The sequence below is a fragment of the Gopherus evgoodei genome, unplaced genomic scaffold (assembly GCF_007399415.2).
Source record: "Gopherus evgoodei ecotype Sinaloan lineage unplaced genomic scaffold, rGopEvg1_v1.p scaffold_53_arrow_ctg1, whole genome shotgun sequence".
NCBI lineage: Eukaryota > Metazoa > Chordata > Testudines > Testudinidae > Gopherus > Gopherus evgoodei.
This window is the reverse complement of record NW_022060074.1, coordinates 840069-865611: the sequence shown is the minus strand read 5'-3', so window position 1 is coordinate 865611 and position 25543 is coordinate 840069. Positions and strand designations below refer to the sequence as shown.

At 46.4% G+C, this 25543-nt stretch overlaps 1 protein-coding gene across 1 annotated transcript; it reads right to left on the bottom strand.

The window, feature by feature from the left end:
• Positions 1 to 4607: 4607 nt before the first annotated feature.
• Positions 4608 to 9176, bottom strand: LOC115643234 (serine protease 27-like). Its single transcript, XM_030547125.1, is given in 7 exon segments — positions 4608 to 4907; positions 5519 to 5547; positions 5550 to 5698; positions 6032 to 6301; positions 6600 to 6762; positions 6857 to 6883; positions 9107 to 9176. Coding segments are annotated over 7 exon segments (1008 nt in total).
• Positions 9177 to 25543: the final 16367 nt, after the last annotated feature.

Here is a 25543-nt window from a genome sequence, read left to right as displayed (position 1 = left end):
GGTTCAGCCTTCCCCAGGCCTGTCTTGGCTGCATGCAGCTGCCTCCAGTGCTCCGACCAAAGCCCGACTGGGCAATGTAAGTGCCGGGGCAGGTTTTTATGGGCATCTGTGTGCTCCTCCCTAGATCTATAGAGAATAATGGAGACTGATTTTCTGGGAACCTAAGCAAGGAAATAACAGCTGCTAAATTTAACACGCTGAACAGGTTGTGACTGCTTTCATTCTGCTCTGCCTGGTGTCACCCCAGTACGAGCGTCCTAGAAAACCAAACAAAAAAGTATGATGGCCCCGGTCCCTGCATGGTGCTTTTCACTTCCCCTGTGTTATTGTCAACTGAGTGTGCTCAGAAGAGAGTGCCAAGGACAGTGCCTTGGTGAGGGATGTGGTTATCATGGGGTAGAGGATATCATGGAGTTAGGGTTAAGGGTATCGTGCGGATTGGGGCTAAGGGTATCATGCGGTTAAGAGTATCATGGGCTTAAGGTGAAGGATATCATAGGGCTTGGGGTTAAAGTTATTATGGGGTTAAGGTTAAGGGTATTGTGGGAGTTGGGATTAACTTTATAGTGGGGTTTAGGTTTAAGTGTCATTTTCCACCCTGTTTTTTTGGCCTTGTCCCCCTTCTCTTGGCATCACTCCAGTGACGATTTGGGGGTCGGGAATTCCAGCTGATCATGTAAAGTCGGTATTATGAAATTGCTGGGCTGTGGAGCCTTCATGTGGAGCCCAACGTTTCTTGACCGGGGAGGGCTGGGTCAGCAAACCTAGGGAGAATGCTCATTTGTTAGACCTTAAATGGTCACCCATTCAGGCAGACACACCTTGGAAATTGGGTTCTCTGAGTTTGGCAGAGTCCACCCCTCCAGTTCCTGTGCAAGCAGGGGGAAGCAAAAAAATCAACCAGGGAGAAGTAGAGACACCAGGTGCTGGGATGGGGACACATTAACTGGAGAGAAGACTCACAGAAGCAGGAAACTTCAGGCAGAAGCCAGGCAAAGACCGGAATGATAGGGAGGAGGTGGGCATGCTTTGATAACTGGGAGGAGATTCCTGTTTAACTGTGGACCAGACAAAGTCAGAGAAAGCTAGCTGAGTGGGAAAACCACCTTGATTTGGAAGAAAAGCTGCGAGCTGCGGGGAAAGGATATGGGGCACCCCATGGTACTCTGTCCAAAGCCAAAGCATTGCACACTCCCTAGCAGTGAGGAACCCAAGCTAGGATATTGCAGGAAGGTGTGCTGGCTGTTTTGTCTAGATCTGTGTATTTCTTGTGCTAGTCAGCACAACTGAGTGACATCGTTTGCAGGTATGGTTTATTCACTGAAATATGTAGTTTGGAGTCGACTAAAACATCACATATTCAGATTGAATTTGCCAAATAGTTTCAGATGAAAAAAAATCAGAGAAGTGGAAGTGTTTCTTGGACATATTCCAAAGGAACCATTTGCACTTTTCACTTTGAAGCAACATTTTCTTTTGAAATTTAGCTAGATTGATATATTTTAAAAAAAATCTTAATAAAAAGGGGAAAGAAAGAAAGAAAAATGCCACATTTCAATCCAGAACCTCACCCCCATGAGAACCTTCAGCCAAGCATATTCTTAACCATGACCCCATTATAACCTTAGCCCCATGACAACTTTAACTCTTGTCCCTAAGCCCAATGATACCACCTTATCCCATCTCACTCCCCTCCCACAGCTGGGATAGGACCCAGGATGCCTGGCTGCTGCCAGCCTCATTCCCATTCCACATTCCCAGGGCAGATGTGGAATTTTGGCTGGCATGAGGACAGTAGGGCTGTCCTGGGGCAGTGTGTGGAGTTTGGGGAATGGTAGGTGGAGCTATTGTCCCAGCAATTCCTCTGGATGTCCCAACCCTGATCTGCTCCTACACACTCATTAATATCTTCCTCTTCTCTTTTTTTGCTCCCTAGATGCTCAGGGGAGTTGGAATCTGACAGGTAAGACACCCACTGCAAAAGTCCAACCTTACCCACCGTGGACACATGGTATGAGAATGAGGCTGGGAGCCAGGACTCCGGGGTTCTAATCCCCAGCTCTCAGAGGGGTGTGGAGTCTACTAGTTAGAGAAGGGGACTGGGATCCAGGACTCCTGGGTTCTCTCCCCATCTCTGGGAGAAGAGTGGGGGCTAGTGGGTTAGAGCAGGTGTTTTGGAGAGTCAGGATGCTGGATTCTTGGCCCACCTCATTGTCATGCTGTCCTGTGTGGTTCATGACTGTGAATGCCTATCTCAAGGCAGACACCCCAAAGTGGTGGGATGTTGTATAATTTGACCAGGCCAGTAACAAATGTGACAGTCTCACTATGGGGTCACAGGCAGGCCCCTTAGCCTCTCCAGTCTATCTTGCCACCCAGACAAACTGCACTTCATAATGAATGGTCCCGAAAATCACACCACAGTCAGGCTGGTTGCAGTCCCAGGACACCAGTCACTAACCCCAGCTCAGTTGGTGCCCCAGACCCTACACCAAAGACAGCGTCTTTAGCCAGTCCTGTAATACATGAGCGAAAGGTTTATTCACTGTGGAAGAGGAAGAAGAGAGTTATTGACTGGCTAAAGCGAGTAACCAGACACGCACCAGGCAGTTACCAACCAACACCTGAGCGGGACAGAGGTGTGGAGCTCCGGCAATTCAAAGTGTGTCCCAGGGCAGATACCCCCTCTTTACCCTGGGGCAACCATTTGGTATCAGGTTCCTTGTGCAGCTGGCATCCAGGGACTTTCCCCAGTGACTCTTCTCTGGGTTCTCCTGTCCCTACCCTTCTCCATCTCCATTTTCTGTTTTAGCTGCTTCGCATGGTCTCAGCTTGCTCCTTCTCCCGGCCAGCTAGCCCTGCTGCCACCTCGGTTGCTCTCAGACCCTCTTGGCTCCCTGCCTGGGTCCAATCAACCTTCTCCAGCTGGGAAACCAGCTCTGCCTTGTTGAGCTCGTCGGCACCCACCCCTCCATTCCATCACAGTTTGGTGATGTTCTTCTTCGAGAGCTGGTTATACACATTTCTCTTCCTGTGTCCTTTGACTACCCTCGTTTCACTGCTGCAGGTCACAATATTCCTAGTGCATTCAGCATCCCACCTCTACCACCATCTGTCACAGAGCCCCAGGATCGGTGCTACAGCCCCAGCTTTGGAACGGTCTCTAGTAGGATCCGCTTCAGCAAAATACTTGGGTTTGTTAGTCACCTGGCACACAGCACATGGGGTTCTTTGGGGAGCACAATTAAACCATGGTCCATTCTGGTCAGCCCAGAGACCCAGCCATGCTGCAGTCAACCCCATGTTCAAGCTCTGTCTGATCCCCTGGGTCAGTCCCCAGGTGTGAACCCCAACTCCCTCCAACACTCAACTCTTATTCCCCCCCACCCCTCCCCAGTCCTTTGTTCTGGAGCTGAGGGGTACTTCTCGGCTTCCCTGCTGAGAGGTGAGGAAATCCATCTCCCGCCAGGGCGCTGGCCATCAGGTGTCAATGGCTGGTGGTTGGATTTTCTTTCATCTTCATGGATTCTCCACCAACCTGGGGTCAGCCAGTACTTTTCCAGTGCCCCAGCCCAGCAGCGAGGCGACAGTCACGTCTCAGGGCTTGGCTACACTTGAAATGCTGCAGGGGGGGGTCTATCATCAGTGTAGTTAATCCACCTCCCCGAGAGGCCCTAGCTGGGGCGAAGGGAGAATTCACCCACTGACCGAGAGCTGGTGACACCTGGGGTTAGGTCAGTTTAACTTGCCCGGGGATGTGTGTGGACACGCCTGAGTGACATAGTGATACCAACTGAATTTCCCAGCACAGGGGAGGGCGGTGTCTCTAGCTTGCCCTGAGAGCAAACAGTCCTTTCCCACACATGAGGTGACAATGCGGCATGCAGGGGAAACTGAGGCACAGCTAGCTACCATAAAAATAGTTCAGAAAATTCACACTCACCCTGGGGAGTCAGTGCCATGGTGGGAACTGAACTTTTGGTGGGGGAGGAGGTCTGTGCAGTGCTCAGCAGGATGCAGGGACTGAGCTCAGTTCGGGGAGGGGATGTGTCTCTTCCCAGGGGCCCTTACCTTGGTCAGTGTCTGTACAGCACCTGACACAACAGGGACCCCAATCTCGGGGGGGGGAGGTCTGCACATCACTCAGCATGATGGGCAGCCCCCACACTCTGCCGTCCCATACCAAGCAGTGGAGGTAGTGGTGGTGGCAGGACTGACCCTAGCGGGAGGCGGCACCAGCTGCTGCCAGACAGGTCGCGGCTGCGACTGGGAGGAGACAGAATTTGCAAAGCTGATTTACTGATGATTTTCGGAGCACAAGTGGTGGGATCAAAGCGGCTGTGGGGCCCTTCCCCACCGGCCTCCCAGTCACCACCCCCCGGGGGGGTACTACAGAGTTGCAGGAAGGGCTGGATATGACCCCCTGTGCCCACTCCCTATAGCAACCCCCTGAGCTTCCATCCACCACCCTCTCCCAGCCGTGTCTCACAGGCCCAACAATGCAGGACCCACACCTGGTGCCAAGGGGGGTCTATACACACCCTTGCTGGCTGGGGGGCTGCCATGTTACCTGGGGGTTGGCACAAGTGGGAGCCCCAGGGAGCAGGTCACAGGGCCGTCAGCAGGAGCCCAGCAAGGAGCGGTGCAACCAGAGCCAGCGCTATGCACAAGCAGACTAAGCCATTGCTTAGGCACCCCAATGGGGTGGTACCGGCACTGAGTGCGGTAGGAGAGACGATCGAGAGGCCAGCGCCACCCGTGACATTTGGGATCCAGTTGACATAGACTGGGACCCGGACGTCTATGTCCTTGGGGAGTAGGGGTGAGGAGTCTCTGCCCCAGCTGATGATCCCAGTCAGGACGAAGCTGCCATTCCCTGGACAGACCAGAGGCCCCCCGGAGTCACACTAGGTTGAGAGAGAGGGACACTAGGGTCAACAAGGGTGGCCCCTTTGCCTCCCTTCCCACAAAGTGGCTCCTGTTTTTCCTCTACCAGAGCCAGGAGAGAACCCAGGAGTCCTGGCTCCCAGCCCCAGCTGCTCTAACCCACTTGACCCAACTCCCCTCCCAGAGCTGGGGAGAGAACCCAGGAGTCCTGGCTCCCAGCCCCCCCTGCTCTAACCCACAAGACCCCATTTCCCTCCCAGAGCCGGGGATAAAGCCCATTTCCCTCCCATGCCATGTCCTGCTGCAGTGCTGGGGCAGAGCTTCCACCCTTGTTAGGTTTGGTTTCTCTGCCATTAAGTTCAGGTGAAGTTTAACCCTCTCAGTTCAGCAGGGCCAGAGCTCAGAGAGTTTCCCCCCATCCTACAGTGACTTGTGAGATCTCCCAGAATGCACCAGTGCTGGGAGAGCTGCTTTCTCCATCAATGAGATGTGGAGGAAGATCAAATTAAAACATCACCCACATGGGCCTTTTCTGAGAGCAGAAGAGGAAGGGCCAATGTTTGCAAACAGAACAATGGGCCAGATAATTTCAAGCAGCCCCAGGGCTGCCCCGCTAAGCCAAGAAACTCACCTTGCAGGGGTCACTAGGGTCACCTCGGACCCAGCGCACAGCATGTCATCTTTGATCCAGTGGCTGTGTTCCCCAAAGTGTTCTCTGCAGGTCAACACATGGACGAGCGGAACCTGCAGCTCCTGAAGCGTCCGGGATGCCTGAAGTGCACCTGGAATGAGAGAGTCGGGGATGGAGCCTCTGGGAGGCCAAGGGAGCTGGAAAGGACCAGGACGTACTGGGAAAAATCTCTCCTAGTGTAACATGGTGGCTGGGCATGTGAGTAACATCACTATCTAGGGGCTGCAGATCAGAGCACGCATAAACGTCACAGTCAGGGAAGATTGTGTGTGAGTGCGCGCAGTGCTGCCCCCGATGGAGAGGACAGGGAAGAGTGTGTGTGTGTGTTTGTGTGCGCGCGTGTGCGTGCACAGCATTTCCCTCGTGGCTGTGTGTTTCGAGCTCAGAGGAAGGGCTCTCAGATTACCCCTAATCACCCATTAGACCCACCAAGCTCCCATCCCCCCTTGATACTCTGACCCAATTTTGCCCCAACCAGTGACCCAGCACTTTTCCCCGGCTAGGAACTGGGTGGAGGCGCTGGCCAGGGAGATGGGGCAGATGGTGTCTGTGAAGTTAACAAGTTCCGTCAGCTGCATCAGAGCAATGTCAGCGAAGTACATGCTCTGGTTGTAGTCGGGATGTCTGATGAAGTGACTCATGAGGGACGAGATGCAGGTCGGGGAGGGGTTGGGGAGCTGGTACTCCCCCAGGTTCATGCAATACTCAGATTCTTTGCGATAGCTGGGAGAGAAGAGACAGAAAATACTGATCAAGGAAGGAAGATAGACTGTGAACATAGACAAAAATGCAGCCACTTCTGAGGCAGAGAGGCTGGGGAACAGCCACACAGCAGCACGATGCCTCACCCAACACTAAGATGCAGCCAGCTCTGGAGTGGGGGCAGCAGGGGAACGGTCACACTGCACCATAGGGACAGTCTGACCAAGAGCAGGAAGTCAGTGATGGAGCTGAGGCCGTAGACAGGTGTCACTGCAAACCAAGTAAAGGCAGCCTGGGATCCCCTTCCAGAGTGACTCACCGATTGAAGAAGTGAGCTGCTGACACCACCCACTGGGCTGAGATGAGGGATCCTACACAGATGTGGTGGTATTCACATTTTTCATCATCATATTCCTGCACACTGACCTGCCAGGGCCATCGACTCTCCTGTGCATCCTGCTCCCCGATGATACGGCTGAACACTGCACAAACCAGTGAGCCATGTTAACACGGGACAAGGTGCACACTTCTCCCACCCAGAACTAAGGATAGAACCCAGGAGTCCTGAGTCTTTACCTGGCTGGTCTTGACTCTTCTCAGCACCTGTGGAGGCAACAAAAATGTTGGGGAGACATTGCAGCATCAGGGCCATTGGGACAGGAGCAGCATAGGATCTGAAGGAAGAAGGGAGGAAGGAAAGTGCGGAACTACTAACTGTGGTATGTAACTGTGGTATGTATCATTTCAGTCCACTTCTGTACCCGATGAATAGAGGATTAGCTAATGTGACACCAATTTTTTAAAAGGGCTACAGAGGTGATCCCGGAAATTACAGGCCCGTAAGCCTGACTTCAGTACTGGGCAAACTGGCTGAAACTGTAATAAAGAACAATATTGTCAGACTTATAGATGAACATAATTTGTTTAGGAAGAGTCAACATGATTTTAGTAAAGGGAAATCATGCCTCACCAATCTACTAGAATTCTTTGAGGAGGTCAACAAGCATATGGGTCAAGCGGATCCAGTGGATATAGTGTACTTAGATTTTCAGAAAGCCTTTGACAAGGTCTCTCACCAAAGACTCTTAAGCATAGTAAGCTGCCATGGGATAAGAGGGAAAGTGCTCTCATGGATTGGTAACTGGTTAAAAGAGAAGAAACGAACAGTAAGTATAAATGGTCAGTTTTCAGAACGGAGAGAGGTAAATAGTGGTGTCCTCCAGGTGTCTGTACGGGGCCCAGTCCCATTCAACATATTAATAAATTATCTGGAAAAAGGGGTAAACAGTGAGGTGGCAAAATTTGCAGATGATACACAATTATTAAAGATAGTTAAGTCCCAGGCAGACTGCGAAGAGGTACAAAAGTCTCTCTCAAAACTGGGTAACTGGGCAACAAAATGGCAGATGAAATTTAATGTTGATAAATGCAAAGTGATGCACATTGGAAAGCATAATCCCAACTGTAGATATAAGATGATGGGGTCTAAATTAGCTGTTACCACTCAAGAAAGAGATCTTGGAGTCATTGTGGAGAGTTCTCTTAAAACATCCACTCAATGTTCTGCAGTAGTCAAAAAAGCAAACAAATGCTGGGAATAATTATGAAAAGGATAGATAAAAGAACAAAAATATCCTATTGCCTCTATATAAATCCATGGTATGCCCACATCTTGAGTACTGTGTGCGGATGTGACCGCCCCGTCTCAAAAAAGATACATTGGAACTGGAAAAGGTTCCGAAAAGAGCAATGAAAATGATAAGGGATATGGAGCAGGTTCTGTATGAGGAGAGATTAATAAGACTGGGACTTTTCAGCTTGGAAAAGAGATGGCTAAGGAGGGATATGATTGAGATCTATAAAATCATGACTGGTGCAGAGAAAGTAGATCAGTATTGTTTACTACTGCCCATAATACAAGAACTAGGGGTTGAAATTAACAGGCAGCAGTTTAAAACAAACAAAAGGAAGTATTTCTTCAGACAACGCATAGTCAACCTGTGGAACTCCTTGCCAGAGGATGTTGTGAAGGCCAAGATCACAACAGGGTTCAAAAACAGAACTAAATAAGTTCATGGAGGATAGATCCATCTATGGCTATTAGCTAGGCTGGGCAGGGATGGTGTCCCTAACCTCTGTTTTCCAGAAGCTGGCAATGGGCACAGGGGTTAGATACTGGATGATTCCCTGTTCTGTTCATTCCCTCTGGGGCACCTGGCACTGGCCACAGTTGGCAGTCAGGATATTGGGCTAGATGAACCTTTGGTGTGATCCAGTGTGACCATTCTTATGTTCTTATTAGGCTGGAATACAAGCCCCACCCACTGTCCCATAGCTCCTCCAATAATCCTCATACCACACCCCAAATTGTAGGTGGCTACCATGGGTCAATAGGTTTAAGAATGAACATCGACATGAGGTGAACGAGGGCTGCTCTCAGCTCTCTCAGGGCCACATGTGCTCTTTCCACCCAGCCAAGCTTGAGAGCAGGAGATTGGGGCACAACAAATGGGAGGGGGACTAGAGGCAGTGGCTCCTGTGGGAGGTTAGTCAGAAGGGTGGGAGGGGTCAAGCCGGTGATGCCTGGAGGGGTGGGGATCAGGATCCCTTCATGCACAGCAGGGCCTGGAGACCGGCACTGTCATTTCTGCCCCTCTCTGGGCAGGATCTGTTTTCCTCATGTGCCCCCAGACCTACAAACCCGCTAACCCAGGCCCTGGCAAGGGATCAGACCGAGTCCACTGCGGCAGGATCTGGATCTGATCTTCCCCTTCTGGTCTGTTCCCAGTGGCTGTGCATCGCTCTGGATCCCTTGCTCCCTCTTACCATGTGCTGGGGACAGCAGCACAAGGAGAAGGAGCAGCGCAGCCAGCTGGGAGCAGATCCCCCCCATCATCCTGCCCCACAGGAGCTCTGGGTTGGGATGGCCGAGTTCAGCCTCCAGCCAGTGGAGCAGGAAGCTTTGGCTTCAAGGCAGCAGGTTCTAAACCCAGCTGGAGTTGTCGCGTGGGGGCTGATTTTGGCCAGACCCGCTGCCAGATGTGCTGATGCTGCAGAAGCCATTGCACCTCGGACTCTGGTTCTCCAGCTCTCTGGCTCGAAGCCCAGCATTTACATTTCTGATTCACAGGAACGTGAAAGCAGAAGCTCATGAACCCTCATCTCTGCCCCCGCACCTCCTTGTGAGACACTCCCATTCACAGCCTGGCTCCCCTCTGCACAGAATCTCTTTTCCTCATATCCCCCAGACCTACAAACCCACGAGCCCAGGCCCTGGCAAAGGGTCAGAGCCAGGCCACTGGGTCAAGGCTCGTCCCCTCTGGTCTATTCCCCACTTGGGGGCAGGATCGTCCTCTTCTCTGTTCCCACTGGGGGAAGTTTGGCTGGTGCAGGAGGGGGTTCCTTTGATAACCCACATGATATTTAACTTGCTTCTCCCTGCTTGGCCTACAGGCAGTCAAACCGGTAGCGGCAGCATGGAAGGTCCCAACCTGCTTTCCACCCAGGTCTCCAGTCTCTGGCTGGTGTCAGGAAGAGGCCAGCTGGCAGGTGCTTGTCCAGCCTATTCTTAAAAGCCTTCAATGACAAATATACTCCACAGCCTCCCTCGAAAGCCTATTCCAGACACCTTAACTACTCTAAGCTTTAGAAAGCTCTTCCTAACATCTAATCTAGATCTTCCTTCAACCTCCTCAAGATTAAACAAGGGGAGGGAGGGGTTAGAGAGTTGCAGTAACCACCTGGACTTCCAGTCTCTGGCCCCTCTCCAGAGTTTTCACTGCTATTGTCTCCAAACTAGTCCTTCTGATCTAATGTGAGGTCACATCCTGGCCTTTAGGGACATTGGCAGGATCTTCTCTGTTCCCAGCTGCATCATCACCCTCGTTATCCTGCCTGATAAGGATCCCGCCAGGGCTCAGCTAAATGGCATGTGGCATGACAGGCTCTTTGCTGAGGGCCCTTGACAGCGCCCAATCAAGATCTGAATCAGATGGGCACGTGCAGGTGCATTTCCTGACTTTTTACTGGACTCCTGGACTCTCTCATGCTGCTGCTTCAAATGTTCCTTCTCACTCAGCGCTGAGCAGCAGAATGCTCCTTGCCCTTTGGCTGTGCGACATCCAGATGTCTAGTCTTGTTGCTCTGAAAGAAATCGTCTTCACAGCTCTAATCCTGGCAGATATTGATTAAAATCTTGCCGTGCTTCTCTAAGTGTATTTATGATTGGACATGCTTCTTGCTAGGGGGGATTTTCAGATAGACGAACAGCATGAAACAGAGGGAAAGACAAAGAGAAGCATCAACATGTCTAAGAACTTGAACAATATTTGGAGACCATATATTGGTGTCTACCCTCCTCCTGCTGCCAGGAGATGCAGCTGTTATTTTAATGACACACAGACCCTGCCTGTTCCTGACCTAAGATTCAGGAGGGATAGCTTAGTGGTTTAAGCATTAGCCTGTTAAACCCTGTGTTGTGAGCTCAATCCTTGAGGGGGCTGTTTGGGGCAAAATTCTGTCTGGGGATTGGTCCTGCTTGAACCAGATGACATCTTGAGGTCCCTTCCAACCCTAATATTCTATGAATTCTGTTTTCTTATGTTGGCAGAACAAATAAACCCCACCTCCAATTACACAATCCATTTGAGTTCAAGAAAAAGATCTCTATCTTGCAACAAGTTTCAACATTACAGGGAAAAGACAAAGGTGAGTGGTCTATTTTTCTTTCAGTTCTAATACTGAAGGAGATCTCCAAAATCCATTTTGTCTACCAAGAGAAAAGATTGTTTTTCAGTTCTCAAAGTGCTGATGCTTTTGACCCCAAAATGTTGTCTTCATTTTCTCTCACAAAATAACTTGCAGTGAAATAGGACCAACTTGCCTAAACTATCCTGAATGCTGCATGTCAGAGTTTGGGAATATCAGGATAGATCATCACCTGGCATCAGTTGTCACGGATCCATCAGCATCAGCAGAGCTACGGTGATTTATACCAACCGAGTGTCTGATCCATTGTGCTGTACTGAGTTAAAAGATTTCATACGCTGTGCAAATCAAAACGAAAATAGTCTGTTTAAAATTACCTCTTGGTTTCAAAGAATCTTGTTTAATGGAGAGTTTTTTCTTTTTTTTCCCTAAAAATGTGCTTCATTTATTTGAATATCAAACATTTTCATTTAAAATTTCCCAGAGTGGGTTTTGTGCTGGTGAAATATTCCCAGTCGATAGCCCTGGAGAGAGAAGTTTGTGAAAAAAGACAGTACAGTATGGAATGGGCTTCCCTAGTGCACCATTCTCTGCTCCCATGGAAGGTCTCATGACTTCGGGATGGATACACACCGATAATGTAATGAAATCTCTCTTGCATAGTTGTCTTTTCTTCTTAGTTTGAAGCAGGAGAAGGAACAGGAACGTCAGGACCCACCTAGCTTCCAAGGAAACCATCTTTCTTGATGCTATCTGACCTGCAATTTATTGTGGCCCTTTAGGTAGAGATCAGTGGGTATTCTCTTGAAAGCTGCTTTATGACTCTGGTAAAAAACTATCTTCTGAGAAGGACAGGCTGGTCCTCCCACTGTCTTCACTCACGGTAAATTATAGAGATTTGTAACTGTAGGTTGTACAGGATGATAAGATACTGCATATGAGCATGGGAGAGAGGGAGATATTTTACTTAGTATTCATTAGGGTCCTTTCCTTTGGAGGTGGAAGCTGGGTGTTATTAGCAGAGCACTGTGCTAATCAAACAAAGGGGTCTGACAAACTGTGAGTCCTGAGTCTAGCTTTGATATCATCTTAGACAACTTTTGTGAGTCAGGCCTGTCCTGCTTGATAATACCTGACAGTGAAGCTGCACCACAGCCATGACCACTGTCTTTAAACTTTGGGTGACCTCTTCACACACCTCAAAGTTCTTGAGGGGGATATCCCTATGGCATTCAGGCCTCAGATCAGGAACAAGGGCTATCTTACAATCCTCTGCACAGAATATCATCTTGACAATAGCTTCACTGTTGTGATGCACTTTTAACCTGTTTATATGCACAGTCTGAGGTGGGACCCTGCTGCAGGGCCTGTGTACATTGCAGGTAACAGAGTGACCCCTCCCAAGCATTTCAGAAGAACTCTCCCATCAGTTTTGCAATTTGTACTTTTCCACAAGTAATAACACCAGCAGCAGATCCTCTGCATAAAACGGTCGCTCACAAGGAGAGCAGAACCCCCTTTATCCCATTGATTTGGGACCAGGGCCAGATTGGTTAACCAAAATGTTGGATAATTGGATGAATGGGAACATGCCAGGCTGCAGCACCTTCTAGGGACCATAGGAGAGATTGCCCACTTCTGGACCTGTGTGCGCTGGTTGTTGGGTTAATACGGAGAACCGGATAATGGAGGGTCAGATAAACAGGGTTCTACTGTATTGTGATCATCCCATTCTTTCTGAGCTGCTTGGCTTCTAGCGAGACTTTATGTCACTATTCCAATCATGGATTTAGAGAAACCTAATTTAGGCCCCTCTCTGTGAAAGGGAAAGGGGAAGTGAAGTGCTTCAGTAAGATCAACCTTCCCAGAATGAAATGTTCCATTTTTTGTTTCAAAAGGACTTTTGGCTTCATAAGTTTATTTTATTTTGGATGAGATTGTGCCTTTCATGGTTTGTGACACATAAGCAGACAAGTTAGAGAAAATATAAAATACTCTTGCTGGATGTTCACAAAGTCTCACTAATTTGTTTCTTAGGAGCCAGAACAATCACACGTAAGAACCCAAAACTCAGAGGGAGAGAACGCAGGCTACTGCCTATAACAGAGAGGCACAACTCACTGAGTACCTGCTGACTGACTGCTGCTACGCCCCGATTGTGTGCTGCTCTACCGAGCTCCCTAGCATGCAAGCACACCCAGGAACCCTGCCCAACATTTAAAGTCACAGTATTCAATTTTAACACAACCACAAATACACCAGAGCATCAACATTTTCTGTTTTACAAGGCCTCTCCTCTTTTGGAACCCTTGTTTCTAAACATGCCATGAAGGTTTTGTATCAAATTTCAGCGACTAATTATCATGTGGGTTGAATCATCATTAACGTGTATTCTGGGTAGTTATGTTGTTGGCTTCTGTAGGAAATTTGTGAAAACAGGAACACTGGCAAAGCCTCCCTCCCCCCAACCCCCCCCAAAGACACATACACACCACACATTTGCTGCCCACTGGTGCTGCCTGAGCAGTAGCCTTGTGACATCAGAGATAACCCACCACTCAGCACTCCCTTTCATACTTGAGGTGAATGACTAGCACCCTGGCTGCCATGGCAACAGCTGCCTTTGACAGCTGATTACCCCCTTGTTACCAGAACATCACAGACAGGAAGTTTGTAATGAAACAGGCCCAGAGCTGGATAACCAGGACAGCCCCTGCTGTGCTCAGTGGGGTTTGTGCTGCGGTACGGTGCTGTGTTCCTTCGCAAAGGGCAGGTGTTTGCTACTGTCCTCCGTAAGGCCTAGGTGAAAACAAGATGCAAAATTCCCGCTCTTTTTCTTGGATATTGTTTCTCTGCTTCTCACACATTCAGGATTATGGCTGAGAACTTTCACTGACCCTGAAGTTGCATAAAATGAGTTTTGTTTTAATGCAGTTTAATTTAATGACTTTCAATACTCAGATCAGCGCAGCACTGAGTGGTGAAACAGGGATTTTCACCAAGATAACAATAGCAATTAAATATGGGCTGAACCAACGCGTGAGTAAGAGCTTCATTATTTAAAAAGCATGTAGAGGTGCAGACTCATCCCGGCAGCGCCTCCTGCTGGTGACTTCTTGGAATTAGCTCATTCCAGCTCCGGAGAGCCCTCTGCAGGCCAGTGATCCACCTGTTCTCTCATCCCCGTGCCACTCCCTGGACCCAATACCCCTTTAGCAGGGGTGCTGCTCCCTGGCAGTAACCCTTCAGTCTCAGGGTCTCCCCTCCTTGGGGAACCCCCAACCCACTACTCCCACCTCACATCAGTATATGGCTACTGCCAGTCATTGTCTAGCCCTGCACCCTGGGAAAGGATGATGCAGACTTGAATGACATTATCCCATAGCATTTTTTTCCACGGAACCCCCTGCCTTATTCAGCGCAAAGGGTTTTCTGCTCTCTGGCTGTGTATTAGGAGCCTGTTGCCTGTAGGATCCCTGCCTCATTTACTGCAGAGTTAACATTGCACAGGCAATGCTCATTCTGGTATTTTCTATCTTGAGAGTGCTTCACTTTGCTTCCTTTTAGTCCTCTGGGCGTTTCCTAATGTTTATAGCTTGCTTTACTGAGGAGAACAGTCTTCATGACAAAGGGCTTGGTTATTTGTGTGTGTGTGTGATGTCTCCATTATTTATCTGGTCAGTGTCATCAGTGTGCACTTTACAAGACAAATAAAGTGAGGACACTCCCTGATACAAAGCCCTTATGATCTAAGGAAGACTGACACATACAAAGAAAGCAGGAGATGTAAGAACTAGGACGTTCTTTCTTTCTTTTGAGGAATAGTCATTTATTTATTATGAATTATTATTATGATTAAAGAAAGGGTGGTGGGTTGGGGAACTTGGTGTGGTGAGGATGTTCTATGCAGAAGTTTCCATTGTTTGGCACATGCAGCTGATCTGAAGTGCCACGCAGTGCTAGGTTTTGGGTAGCAAGCCCTCTTACAATGGCAAAGAGCCTTTTCAGAACTCTGATGCAATCTTCTCTTGATGCTCGTCATCTACGGTGGCCTTTAACCTTAGGCTCACCTCAAGCTCTTTCCACCTATGGAATGCTCTCTGGTGATTTGCTGCCTTGTCATGGCATGCCACATTTCTAGCCAGATTTGTCTAGTTCTTTGTTCCTGTAGAACACAATGTGGCTGGAAAATTAGACTGGAGGAGTTTGCAACAAAACTAATATATTAATATATACTAGTAGTAACTTCTAGTATCGCTTCTGGACTCCGGGACTTCATTCGCAACCACTTTCATGCGATATGGATGAGGTCATACAATTGAGACCGTGAGGTTTTTTTTTCCTGGTACCTCCACTCGTGATACCACTGGGCCTGCAGTGCAGTCGTTACCTCAAATCTGACCAGGATCTCTGCTTTCAGCTGGGGGTAAGTCTGCTGCAGCCTCTTCAGGCAGATCATAGTAAGCATTCTGGGCCTCCCCACACAGGAATGGGGCAAGGATGCCAGACCACTGATCTCGAGGCCAGGCCTCCTTTATGGCTGTCCTCATCTTCCTGCATCATTTTCTGCAGCCAATGGCTGGCCCGTATGATCTGCATACTATCATGGCCACGGTTCAGCTCTTTACCTGGATTGTCAGTTCCCGCAGCACAGCTCGGTCTTGAGAAGCCTGGTCCATCAGTAGATGATTAGTCTCTTGCTGAAACCACACTTCCTCCTGTTGGGCAGCTGCCTGGACACAGTTAGCCTCCTGCTGGGCCGCCATAGCCACTTTTGTTTTTCTTAAAATCACCCTCCTTCTTCTGCCGCGCTGTACACACCAGATCCCACCTCTGACACCAGTTGTGACAAAGTTCCTCCTCTACCTTGGTGGGTCCTGCACTTATTGGCAGATTTGCTCACCTCAGTGATATTCCCCACAGTCTGGATCAACTCCTCCTGTGTCTGATCAGGAGTTGGGAGGTTTGGGGGGAACCTGATTAGCCTGCCTTGATTGACTGCAGGTGTTCTAATCATCCTGTCTACCTTAATTGGTTCTAGTAAGTTCCTGATTACTCTAGTGCAGCCCCTGCTTTGGTCACTCAGGGAACAGAAAACTACTCACCCAGTGACCAGTATATTTGCCTTCTACCAGACTCCTGTACCCCACTGGCCTGGGTCTGTCACAATATATATATTGTATATATATATATATGCTGACAAAGTTCCTTCTAAAAGTTCCTTCTATACCTTTGTGGGTCCTGTGCTTATTGATGGATTTGCTCGCCTCACAGATTCACCCTGTGAGTCAGGAAACAGCCCAGAGACTTCCCCTCTGGTAGAAGCCACAGTCCAGCTCAATTCCTCCTGGTTTTGATCAGAAGTTGGGAGGTTTGGGAGGAACCAGGGCCTGCCCTCTACTCCAGGTTCAAGCCCAGGGCCCCATGGACTGGAGCAGTTTAGAGTGCCTCCTGGTACAGTTGTACGACAGCTACAACTCCCTGGGTTACTTCCCCATGGCCTCCTCCCAACACTTGCTTTGTCCTCACCACAGAACCTTCCTCCTGCTGTCTGATAATGCTTGTATTTCTCAGTCCTCCACCAGTATGCCTACTCACTCTCAGCTTCTTGCATGGCTCTTGCTCCCAGTTCCTCGCTTGCTCGCATACACTTCCTCTCCTCTGGCTCCCTTTGGCTTGACTGGAGAGAGCCCTTTTAAAGAATCAGAGGGGCCTTAATTAGAGTCAGGTGCTTAACAGCCTCACCTGACTCTTAGCAGGTTCATTGGAGTCAGGTGTTCTGACTGGCCTGGAGCAGCCCCTGCTCCGGGCACTCAGAGAACAGAAAAATGCTTATTCAGTGGCCTGTATATCTCTCTTCCACTACTCTGCTGTTCCCAACTGGCCTGAGTCTATCACACTACACTGGGGCTTAGGTCGGCTTAACCGTGTCTTTCAAGGAGGTGCACACAGCAGCCGGAGAGCCCTAGTGAGTTAGACCCAATGGTCAGCTTGCTGGAAGGTCTCAAAACATTTTCTTCCATTTGAATGTCCCCAGACTCTGTATCTGGATTTTTCACCTTGGAACGATTGCCACTGAAAACTGAAATGAGGAGATTAGTCATTGTAATGTCATCTCTACCTTACATGAATGTAAATTGTGAAGACATAAGTTTCCAGGGAACAGCAATATTGTACAAAACCCACATGTAAAGAAAGTTTGTACAATAATAAAATAAAACATAAAAAGAAATGTTATAGCTTTCTAAATGTTTAATGGAGCTCTTTCAAAAATAGTATTAGCTTGCTTTTCAGAGTTTTGCCTAAACAAATTGACCAGAATACAAAAGACAACACAACAAAAACTGCTCTGCCTTAAATTGTTAAGAAATCCAGGGTGCCATAAAAAAACCCAAAACACATAATTGATTGGTCTATTATTGTGTGTATATGTATATCAATATAAAAGACAAAAGTCACAGCTCGAGTTAAACTCAAGTTGAGCCTCGAACTAGTGTTGCAGTTAGGGGTATGTCTGTACTGCAATCGCGTGATGTTACTGCAGCTCGCATAGACACACCTGAGTCAGCTTTAATCTAGCTAGCTCAGGTACCGGAGCTATGGAGCTGCAGCAGCCTGTGCTTGAGCCTGGGCTGTAGCAGCTCACGCGGAATCCTGTGAACTTACTTGCATGGCTAGTCTCAGCTGAAGCATGCGCTGCCTCAGCTTTAATGCTCCAGTACTTGGTAGCTACAGTAAAGCTCACTGGGAACTGTCTACACCAGCTGAAATCACACCCCATGATTGCAGGGTAGACTGACCCAAAAACATGCCCGTAAATTCATCCACACATGTGCAAACTTAATGAGACAGGTGTGGAAAAATGATGAGAATGGCTTAAAAATCATGAGATATTAATTTGCATATTTACTGACATTTTTTTCCTCAGAGCCTCTTTCACCTCTTTGTTTCTCAGGCTGTATATGAAGGGATTGGCCATAGGAGTCAGAATTGTGTAGAAAACAGAGAACACTTTGTTGAGGTCTCTAAGTGTGTTGGTTTTTGGTAGCAGATAAACAATGATCAGGGTCCCATAGAAAATTGTCACCACAATGAGGTGAGAGGAGCAGGTTGAAAATGCCTTTTGCCTCCCGGTGGTGGAAGAGTTTCTCAAGATGGTGGAGATAATACACAGGTAGGATGTCCCAGTTAAAGCAAATGGGGGCAAGGTGAATAAAGCACACAGAATGGTAATTAAAAGCTCCATCTGGTAGATGTCGTTGCAGTAGAGATTTATTATTTGTGTAAATTCACAGAAAAAATGATCAATTTCATTTGGGCCACAGAAAGTTAATTGTAACATCATACCAGTTACTATGCAATTAGCTAGCAACACACTTATCCAAGACCCAGCTGCTAGCTGGAGGCAGAAACTGCCATTCATAAGGGTTGCATAATGCAGTGGTTTGCATATCGCTGCCAGGAGATAACACTCGGTGCCTGCAAGGAAGCCAGCAAAGTAATATTGTTTATGCAGCCACCAACAGAAATGGTCTTGTCCCCAGTCAGGAAACTGGCCAGCATCCTGGGCAGGATGGTCAAGGTGTAACAGGTCTCCAAGCAAGACAAGTTCCCCAGGAAGAAGTACATGGGGGTGTGAAGATGCTGATCAGTCACAACTAGAAGAACAATGAGGAAGTTTCCAGACATAGTCACAATGTAAATCACAAGGAACAGCAGAAAGAGAAGGATCTGCAGTTCAAGGACAGACCCAAATCCCAGGAGGATGAATTCTGTGAGGGAGGTTTGATTTCCCTGTTCTGCATCTGCCATGGCGGAAATGAACCATCCTCTGCAAGAGAACAAGAATGGCATTTATTAAATGTCAGTATCACATTATTAATTTAAATGCATTAATGTTCAAATGCTCCCTCTCCTTCAGGTCACCCACAGAAATACTGGGCTGAGCACATAGGCTGGGGGCTTGGAGTCATATGATGGAGTCTTATGACATCTGAAAATGAATGAGAAAAACTGAGACAAACTCGTTGCTAAGGCAAGATCACATTTGTGTGAAAACCCTATTTTTTCTGATTTGTAACAGAATAAGCTTTGCTACCTTCATTCTGCTCCCAAAAGCTGATACTAGTGGTGTGCAGTGGGAAAACCAAATCAGCAGGAGACAGAGCTGTATCTAGGGATTTTTTATCACAAAGCAAGGGGCAGGGGCAGTATTTTTAGCTCTTCGGCTGCAGGTTCCTCTCGGAGGAATTGTGCCATTCTTTGGCAGCAATTCGATGACAGGTTCTTCCCTCCAAGAGGGACTAGGGGACTTGTTGCCGAATTTCTGCCAAAGAGCCGAACGTGCCGCCCCTCCCCCTTGCCTACAACCAGTGACAATATGGCTGTGGATCCCTCAGTCCTTCGGAGGGAAGGACTTGCTGCTGAATTGCTGCCAAAGGAGAGACTTTCTGCGCCCCTCACCTTCCGCGCCCAAGGCAAGTGCCTCACTCACCTTGCCCTCGTTACATCACTGCCAGGAGGAGTCTGGCAAATGAAGTTGTAAGCATTGGATTCCCTGAATTCTCACAGCCTCCTTTGGGCTGGTAAAACACCTCACAAATTTGCTTGCTGTGAATTGGCTTAGTTTGGACTTCAGAAGCTTCCATTGTCCCAAAATGAAACCAACTCACCATGAGTGAGGTTGTGCCAGTCCAAACCCTCACATCCTAAGCCTTTTCAGGTGGTTATCGTTTGATTTCATATGTGTTGTACCATTTGGATCAGTTTTTAGGCTGCTTTGTGATCATCACATATTAACTTTTGAATTTCTCCAATAAGGGATATTGTTGATTCAGGCTGCTTAGTAACATTCTGAAAATTGAATGATCTTCTCGGTATTGATTACATAGGCTCTGAATACAGGGATGAGGCAGTGACCTCTGAGGTTACAGTCTAGAGTGTGAGGGATTTAGGGACCTGAAGTTGGGGGTTTGGATGAGGGCATCTCAAAGAGTTTTCCTCTGCCTAGAGCATCACACAGGGTATTCTGTGGGCCTTATTTTAGTGGAAATCAGGCAACTGGAAGCATCTCACCTCCCCATCATCATTGCAGTCATCAGCCACAGAGATGGCCATAGAGCCATTTATAGAGGAAATTCCCAGTCTCTTTATATGTCCAAGCACTCAATTTGGATAATTAAAACCTATTACTGGGGATAATCTGGATAAGAGATAATACTGCAATACATAAACTGGGATTCTAGCTGATGCCCACACCTTGGCTAGAGCACTCAGTTGGATACTGATTGAAAATTTTCTGATGGAAATGTTGATTTATTAAAATCAAAACTTTCTACTGGGATGTGACATTTTCAGTGACATTTACTTTTACAAATACATCAAAATTATAAAATAAATTAAAAAGAAATAAAACACTATAAAAGATTACAATATACACTATAAAAATAAAACTATAAACATATAATTAAAATATAAAATAGAATAAAATAAAAATATAAATATCATAAAAAGAAAAAAATTCAGAAATTTAAAATTTAAAAAATTAAAAAAACATATGAAAGTAAATAAAAAAGATTAAAAAAAGAAACAGTCATAACTGAAATGAAATATGCTAGGAGAGAGTCAAGTATCAATTAGTCCCTGATTATGTGAGCAGGAACGATCTTGGTAAACATCTGAGAGAGAAAATGCTTGGTCCCACCTCAGAGGCCAGGCCCACCCCTTCCAAGATCCCATCTCCAACTGTGGTCATCCCTGATGCTTCAGACGAAGGAGACCAAAAAAATCCCCCAAATCAAAAACCCTCCCAGCATACATTCCCAGAGGATGTAAACCCTGAAGCATGAGCTTTAGGAACCTAAGACATAAACCAAAAGTGAAGCCCAGGGCTGCTAAGCCATGCCCCCCAACTTCTCAGCAAATGCAATCATACAGTTGCACTCATAAACTTATCCAGCTCTCTCTTAAAACTAATTAAGTTGTGTGTCCCTACAGCTCCTGTTGGAAGGTTGTTCCAGAATCTCACCCCTCTGTTGGTGAGAAACCTTCTTCTAATTACCAGCCTGCATTTGTTCATGGCCAGTTATATACATTTGTTTTTTTTCCAGCAAGGAGAGGGAATTAGGAAGAGGAGCTCCACCATAACTTTTATCCCAGTGGTTATGATGTTCATTTCAGATATGGGATACCCCTACTTCAAGTGTCTGATGACGAGAAATGATTGATATTGCTAGGATTTTTCAAGAAAAAGAAATGAGTGTGTCTAGAAAACATTCTCTAGTCATAGTGACATATTTTTGAAAAGAGCCTATTAGAAATTTAGTGGGACTTCTGTTATTAAGTCATTTAAACTCCTTTGAAAATCTGACTGAATGGGACTTTAGCTCTTTGTTCTGCATATCTGAAAGTCAGGCTCCACATATATACAAGAGTCTATCCTGCCCTCATGAAAATAAGTGGCTATTTTGACATCAATTGTTAATAGAAATGGGAATGAAGCCAATGTTGTCTCCAATATCCAATCATGTTTGTCCTCATATGACCCTGTAGAGAAACTAAACCTTTCCTCCATTATCAGCCCATGAGGCAAATATCTAAGCAAAGAGATGAAACTTGTTCCAGAACTTAGTTTTCAGCACAGGCAGATTCTGTGCAAAGGAACATTTCTGAATGGAAACAGGTAAATAGCTGGTCTCTCAAGGATCAGAACTAGAGCCAGTGTTGTTTAACATATTAATAAATGATGTAAGAAAAGGAGTAAACAGTGAAGTGGAAAAATTTACACACTATACAAAATTATTCAAGATAATTAAATCCAAAGCAGACTAAGAAGAGTTACAAAACGGATCTCAAAAAACTGAGTGACTGAGGAAGAAATGGCGGATGAAATTCAATGCTGATAAATGCAAAGTAAAGCACATTGGAAAACATAATCCCAGCTATGCACACAACATGATGGGGTCTAAATTAGCTGTTATCATTCAAGAAAGATCTTGGAGTCACCATGGATAGTTCTCTGAGAAGATTTGCTCAATGTGCAGCAGCAGTCAAGAAAATTAACAGAATGTTAAGCATCATTAGGTAAGGGACAGATGAGAAGACAGACAATATCATAATGCCACTATATAAATTCATGGTACACCTACACCATGAATACAGCATGCAGTTCTGGTCACTCCACCTCAAAAACAATATATCTGAATTGGAAAAAGTACACAGAAGGGCAACAAAAATTATTATGGGTGTGGAACAGCTTCCATATGAGAAGAGATTAAATAGACTGGACTGTTTGGCTTGGAAAAGAGAGGAGTAAGAGGGGATATGAAATCATGAATGGTATGGAGAAAGTGCATAAGATATTGTTATTTACATCTTCACAAAACACATGAACCAGGAGTCATCTGCTGAAATTAATAGGCAGCAGGTTTAATACAAACGAAAGGAAGTATTTCTTCACACAATGCACAGTCAAGCTGTAAAACTTGTTTCCATGGGACATTGTGAAGGCCAAAAGTATAACTGGGTACAAAAAGAAATACATAATTGCATGGAGGATAGGTCCATCAATAGCTATTAGCCAAGATAGTCAGGGTCTCATCCCCACTTTTGCGGAGTCCATAAACCTCTGACAGCTAAAAGCTGGAACTGGACAACAGAGGATGGACCACTCAACAAATTGCTCTATTCTGTTCACTGCTTCTAAAATATCTGACACCGGCTACTGATGGAGGACAGGTTACTGAATATAAGGACCATTGGTCTGACCAAGTGTGGCCATACTTACATTCTTATTAAAATTAAGTGTCTTCTCCAGAGAATGCCCTATCCCTAACCTCCCCATAAAACACACACAAACCCTCCAAAAAAAGAAACTACAGCTAACATGCACCAAATGAACTTTTTCTCAGTGCTGTCTTCAGAAATAGAGAGATGAGTGATTCCAGTAGTAGCTGGGGTCTCAACCACAACCTCTGTGTTGCAACTCATTCAATGTGAGCATGCAGCGGAGTTGTACCCGTCTCTGTCCCAGGATATTCGAGAGACAAGGGAAGGGTGAGATAATACCTTTTATTGGACCAACTTCAGTTGGTGAGAGAGAAGAACTCCGTCTGGCTCAAAAACTTGTTTCTCTCACAACCAAAGCTGGTCCAATAAAAAATATTACCTCATCTACCTTGCCTCTGTGAGCAGACTGCTGCATCCAGGCATAAATCAATGAGACCGGGTTGAGAGAATCAACTTAGATAAGACTGGTGGGGAAGAATCTGGTCATGTGTAAAGGAAAGGATAAAATAAGATTAAAAAGGAATAAAAATATTCATCAACTCACCTGCCTTTTAAATGTGGATCATAAAAATGGTGAGATCCTTCTGATCTGTGGTTTTCTCTTTCTGTTGTCTTAGTCTGATTAACTACCTTCTTACTAATTTGTCTGTCTAGTCTCTCTATCTGACTCTGCAAAACAAAATGTCAGGATATCTACTCTTCTCTGCTCCACTCCCAGGGATAACCCTACCTTGTCAGATGTAACTGTCTGGAGTAAAGAGCTTTCCTCATCTGACTCCAAGACTAAGAACTGATTTTTGAGAGTTGTTTAAATACTGTCTTGTTCCCTTGGGACAAGATCCCTGCAGATCCCTCTCTGAAACAAGCTACCTGTAAAACTGAGCTGGGCCAGTCCTTAAGCAGCAGAGAGTACTGAGGGTGGGATTGCCAAAGGAGCCTAATGGATTTAGGTATCCAACCTCAGTGACAGGTTTGGATTTCAAAAGCATCCTAGGAGCTAGACCCCCAAACAGCAAACCATTTAATCTCTCATACGCTCCATTGACGATGCTAGCCATAATGTGAATGGAGTAAATAGACTGCATGACATGTTGGGGAAAAAGTAGATGAGAGTATGGGGGGGGGGACAAAAACAAACAAACAAACAAATCCCCCTAAGCAGTATTACTTGACCCTGTGCTATTTGTAAATTTGACACTTATTCACCATTTATTTTCATGCATAGAAAAAGAAAGTCTAATTTGACAATCCAGCATACGGAAGCATCCCCTATACCTTTAAGCTATTGGTTGGGGTACTTGGATGTGGGGGAAACTCATCACTTCTCACCTCTGCCTGCTGTGGTGAAGAGCTTTGAGGTTAGGGCTCCCATCTCTCAGGAAAGTGCTCTAATCTCTGGGCTATAAGGTATTTTAGAGTAGGGCTTTCTCAGGCTCTCCTGATGAAGCTGTTCACATTGCAGAAATCAGCAGCACATCGGCAACAGCAGATACTAGATACATTACTAGAATGCAACCATAGTGGCATGTAGAATGGATTTCCATCTTAGATTTGCCCTTGCAAGTTTTCTTTCTTCCACAAGAGTTAGTATGGGAGGATTTACGTTTCTTAAATTCCTCAAAATTGCATCTTCCAATCTTATTCACGGTCACCTTTATGCTCTTCTTCCTTTGACCTCAGATTAATAAACCTGCAGTAAAGAAGTATACCTTCTTCTGCACATTGGACATGACCTCACCATTGCAGCCATCTTCTCAACTGATACAAGACTGCAACTAGCTGGGATCACCTATGTCCTCGTTTGTGACAAAATCAAACTGTGACACTCTGTACTTTGAGGGAGCGCTCTGTAATCCCCATCTTTATCATTTGTATCTAGTTGTGATATTTCATATAAGGCTTGCCTTGTAAGGTATAATGGAAAAGGTTATGACTGCTGAAACCCATTGTTCTACTTTAAGAAGTATATCTTGAGTGCACATGAAGTTATGAGATTTTGCTCTATAGTTGTCATTGAAATATGCTGTAAATTTGGGAGTCACCCAGATGCTAGTTTCCCCAGAGACAACAACAAGGGAGGTGACCAAGTGCCCAGGGATGTGTGAAATTGGCCATCAACAATTATTGTCCAGCAAGGGAGGTACAATTCAATGACTTATCTGCACAAGACCACACCTGGGACTCAGCAATGCCCCAGCCATGTCTGGACTTTTTTTTCCAAGTGCATGGACTAAGAGTACAAAATAGAACATAGGACGAAGCACGATGCCCCCTTTTCCTCTGCCTCGCACCTGTGCTGAAGGCAATGAGAATGCTGGAGCTGAGGAGACTGGTCCCATGCCTGATAAGGAAGGCCCGTGTATCAAAGACTATAACCAACCTGCAATATCCAGTGGGATGAGAAAAACTGCTTGAACTAGATATTGCCTAAGTCTAATAAGGCTGATAATTTAGACAGTGTGCTTATCTTTTACTTTCTTTTGGTAACTTCTCTGACTTTTTGTCTATCACTTTTATTCTACATTTTGTAGTCAAATTTATTTTTATGTTTATCCTTACCAGTGACTTTCTGTGATGTGTTTGGCAAATCTGCTTAGGTTACAAAGGCTGGTGCGTGGCCACTTTCCCCTGAAGAAGTGGTAAACTAATTAATACACTTGCATTTCTCAAGAAGGGATCTTGACCAATGCAAGACAGTATATTCCTGAGGTACAAGGCTGGGAGCAGGGCGGGATTTGGCTAGTGTCTTTCTCTGTGTGTTTTGTAAGT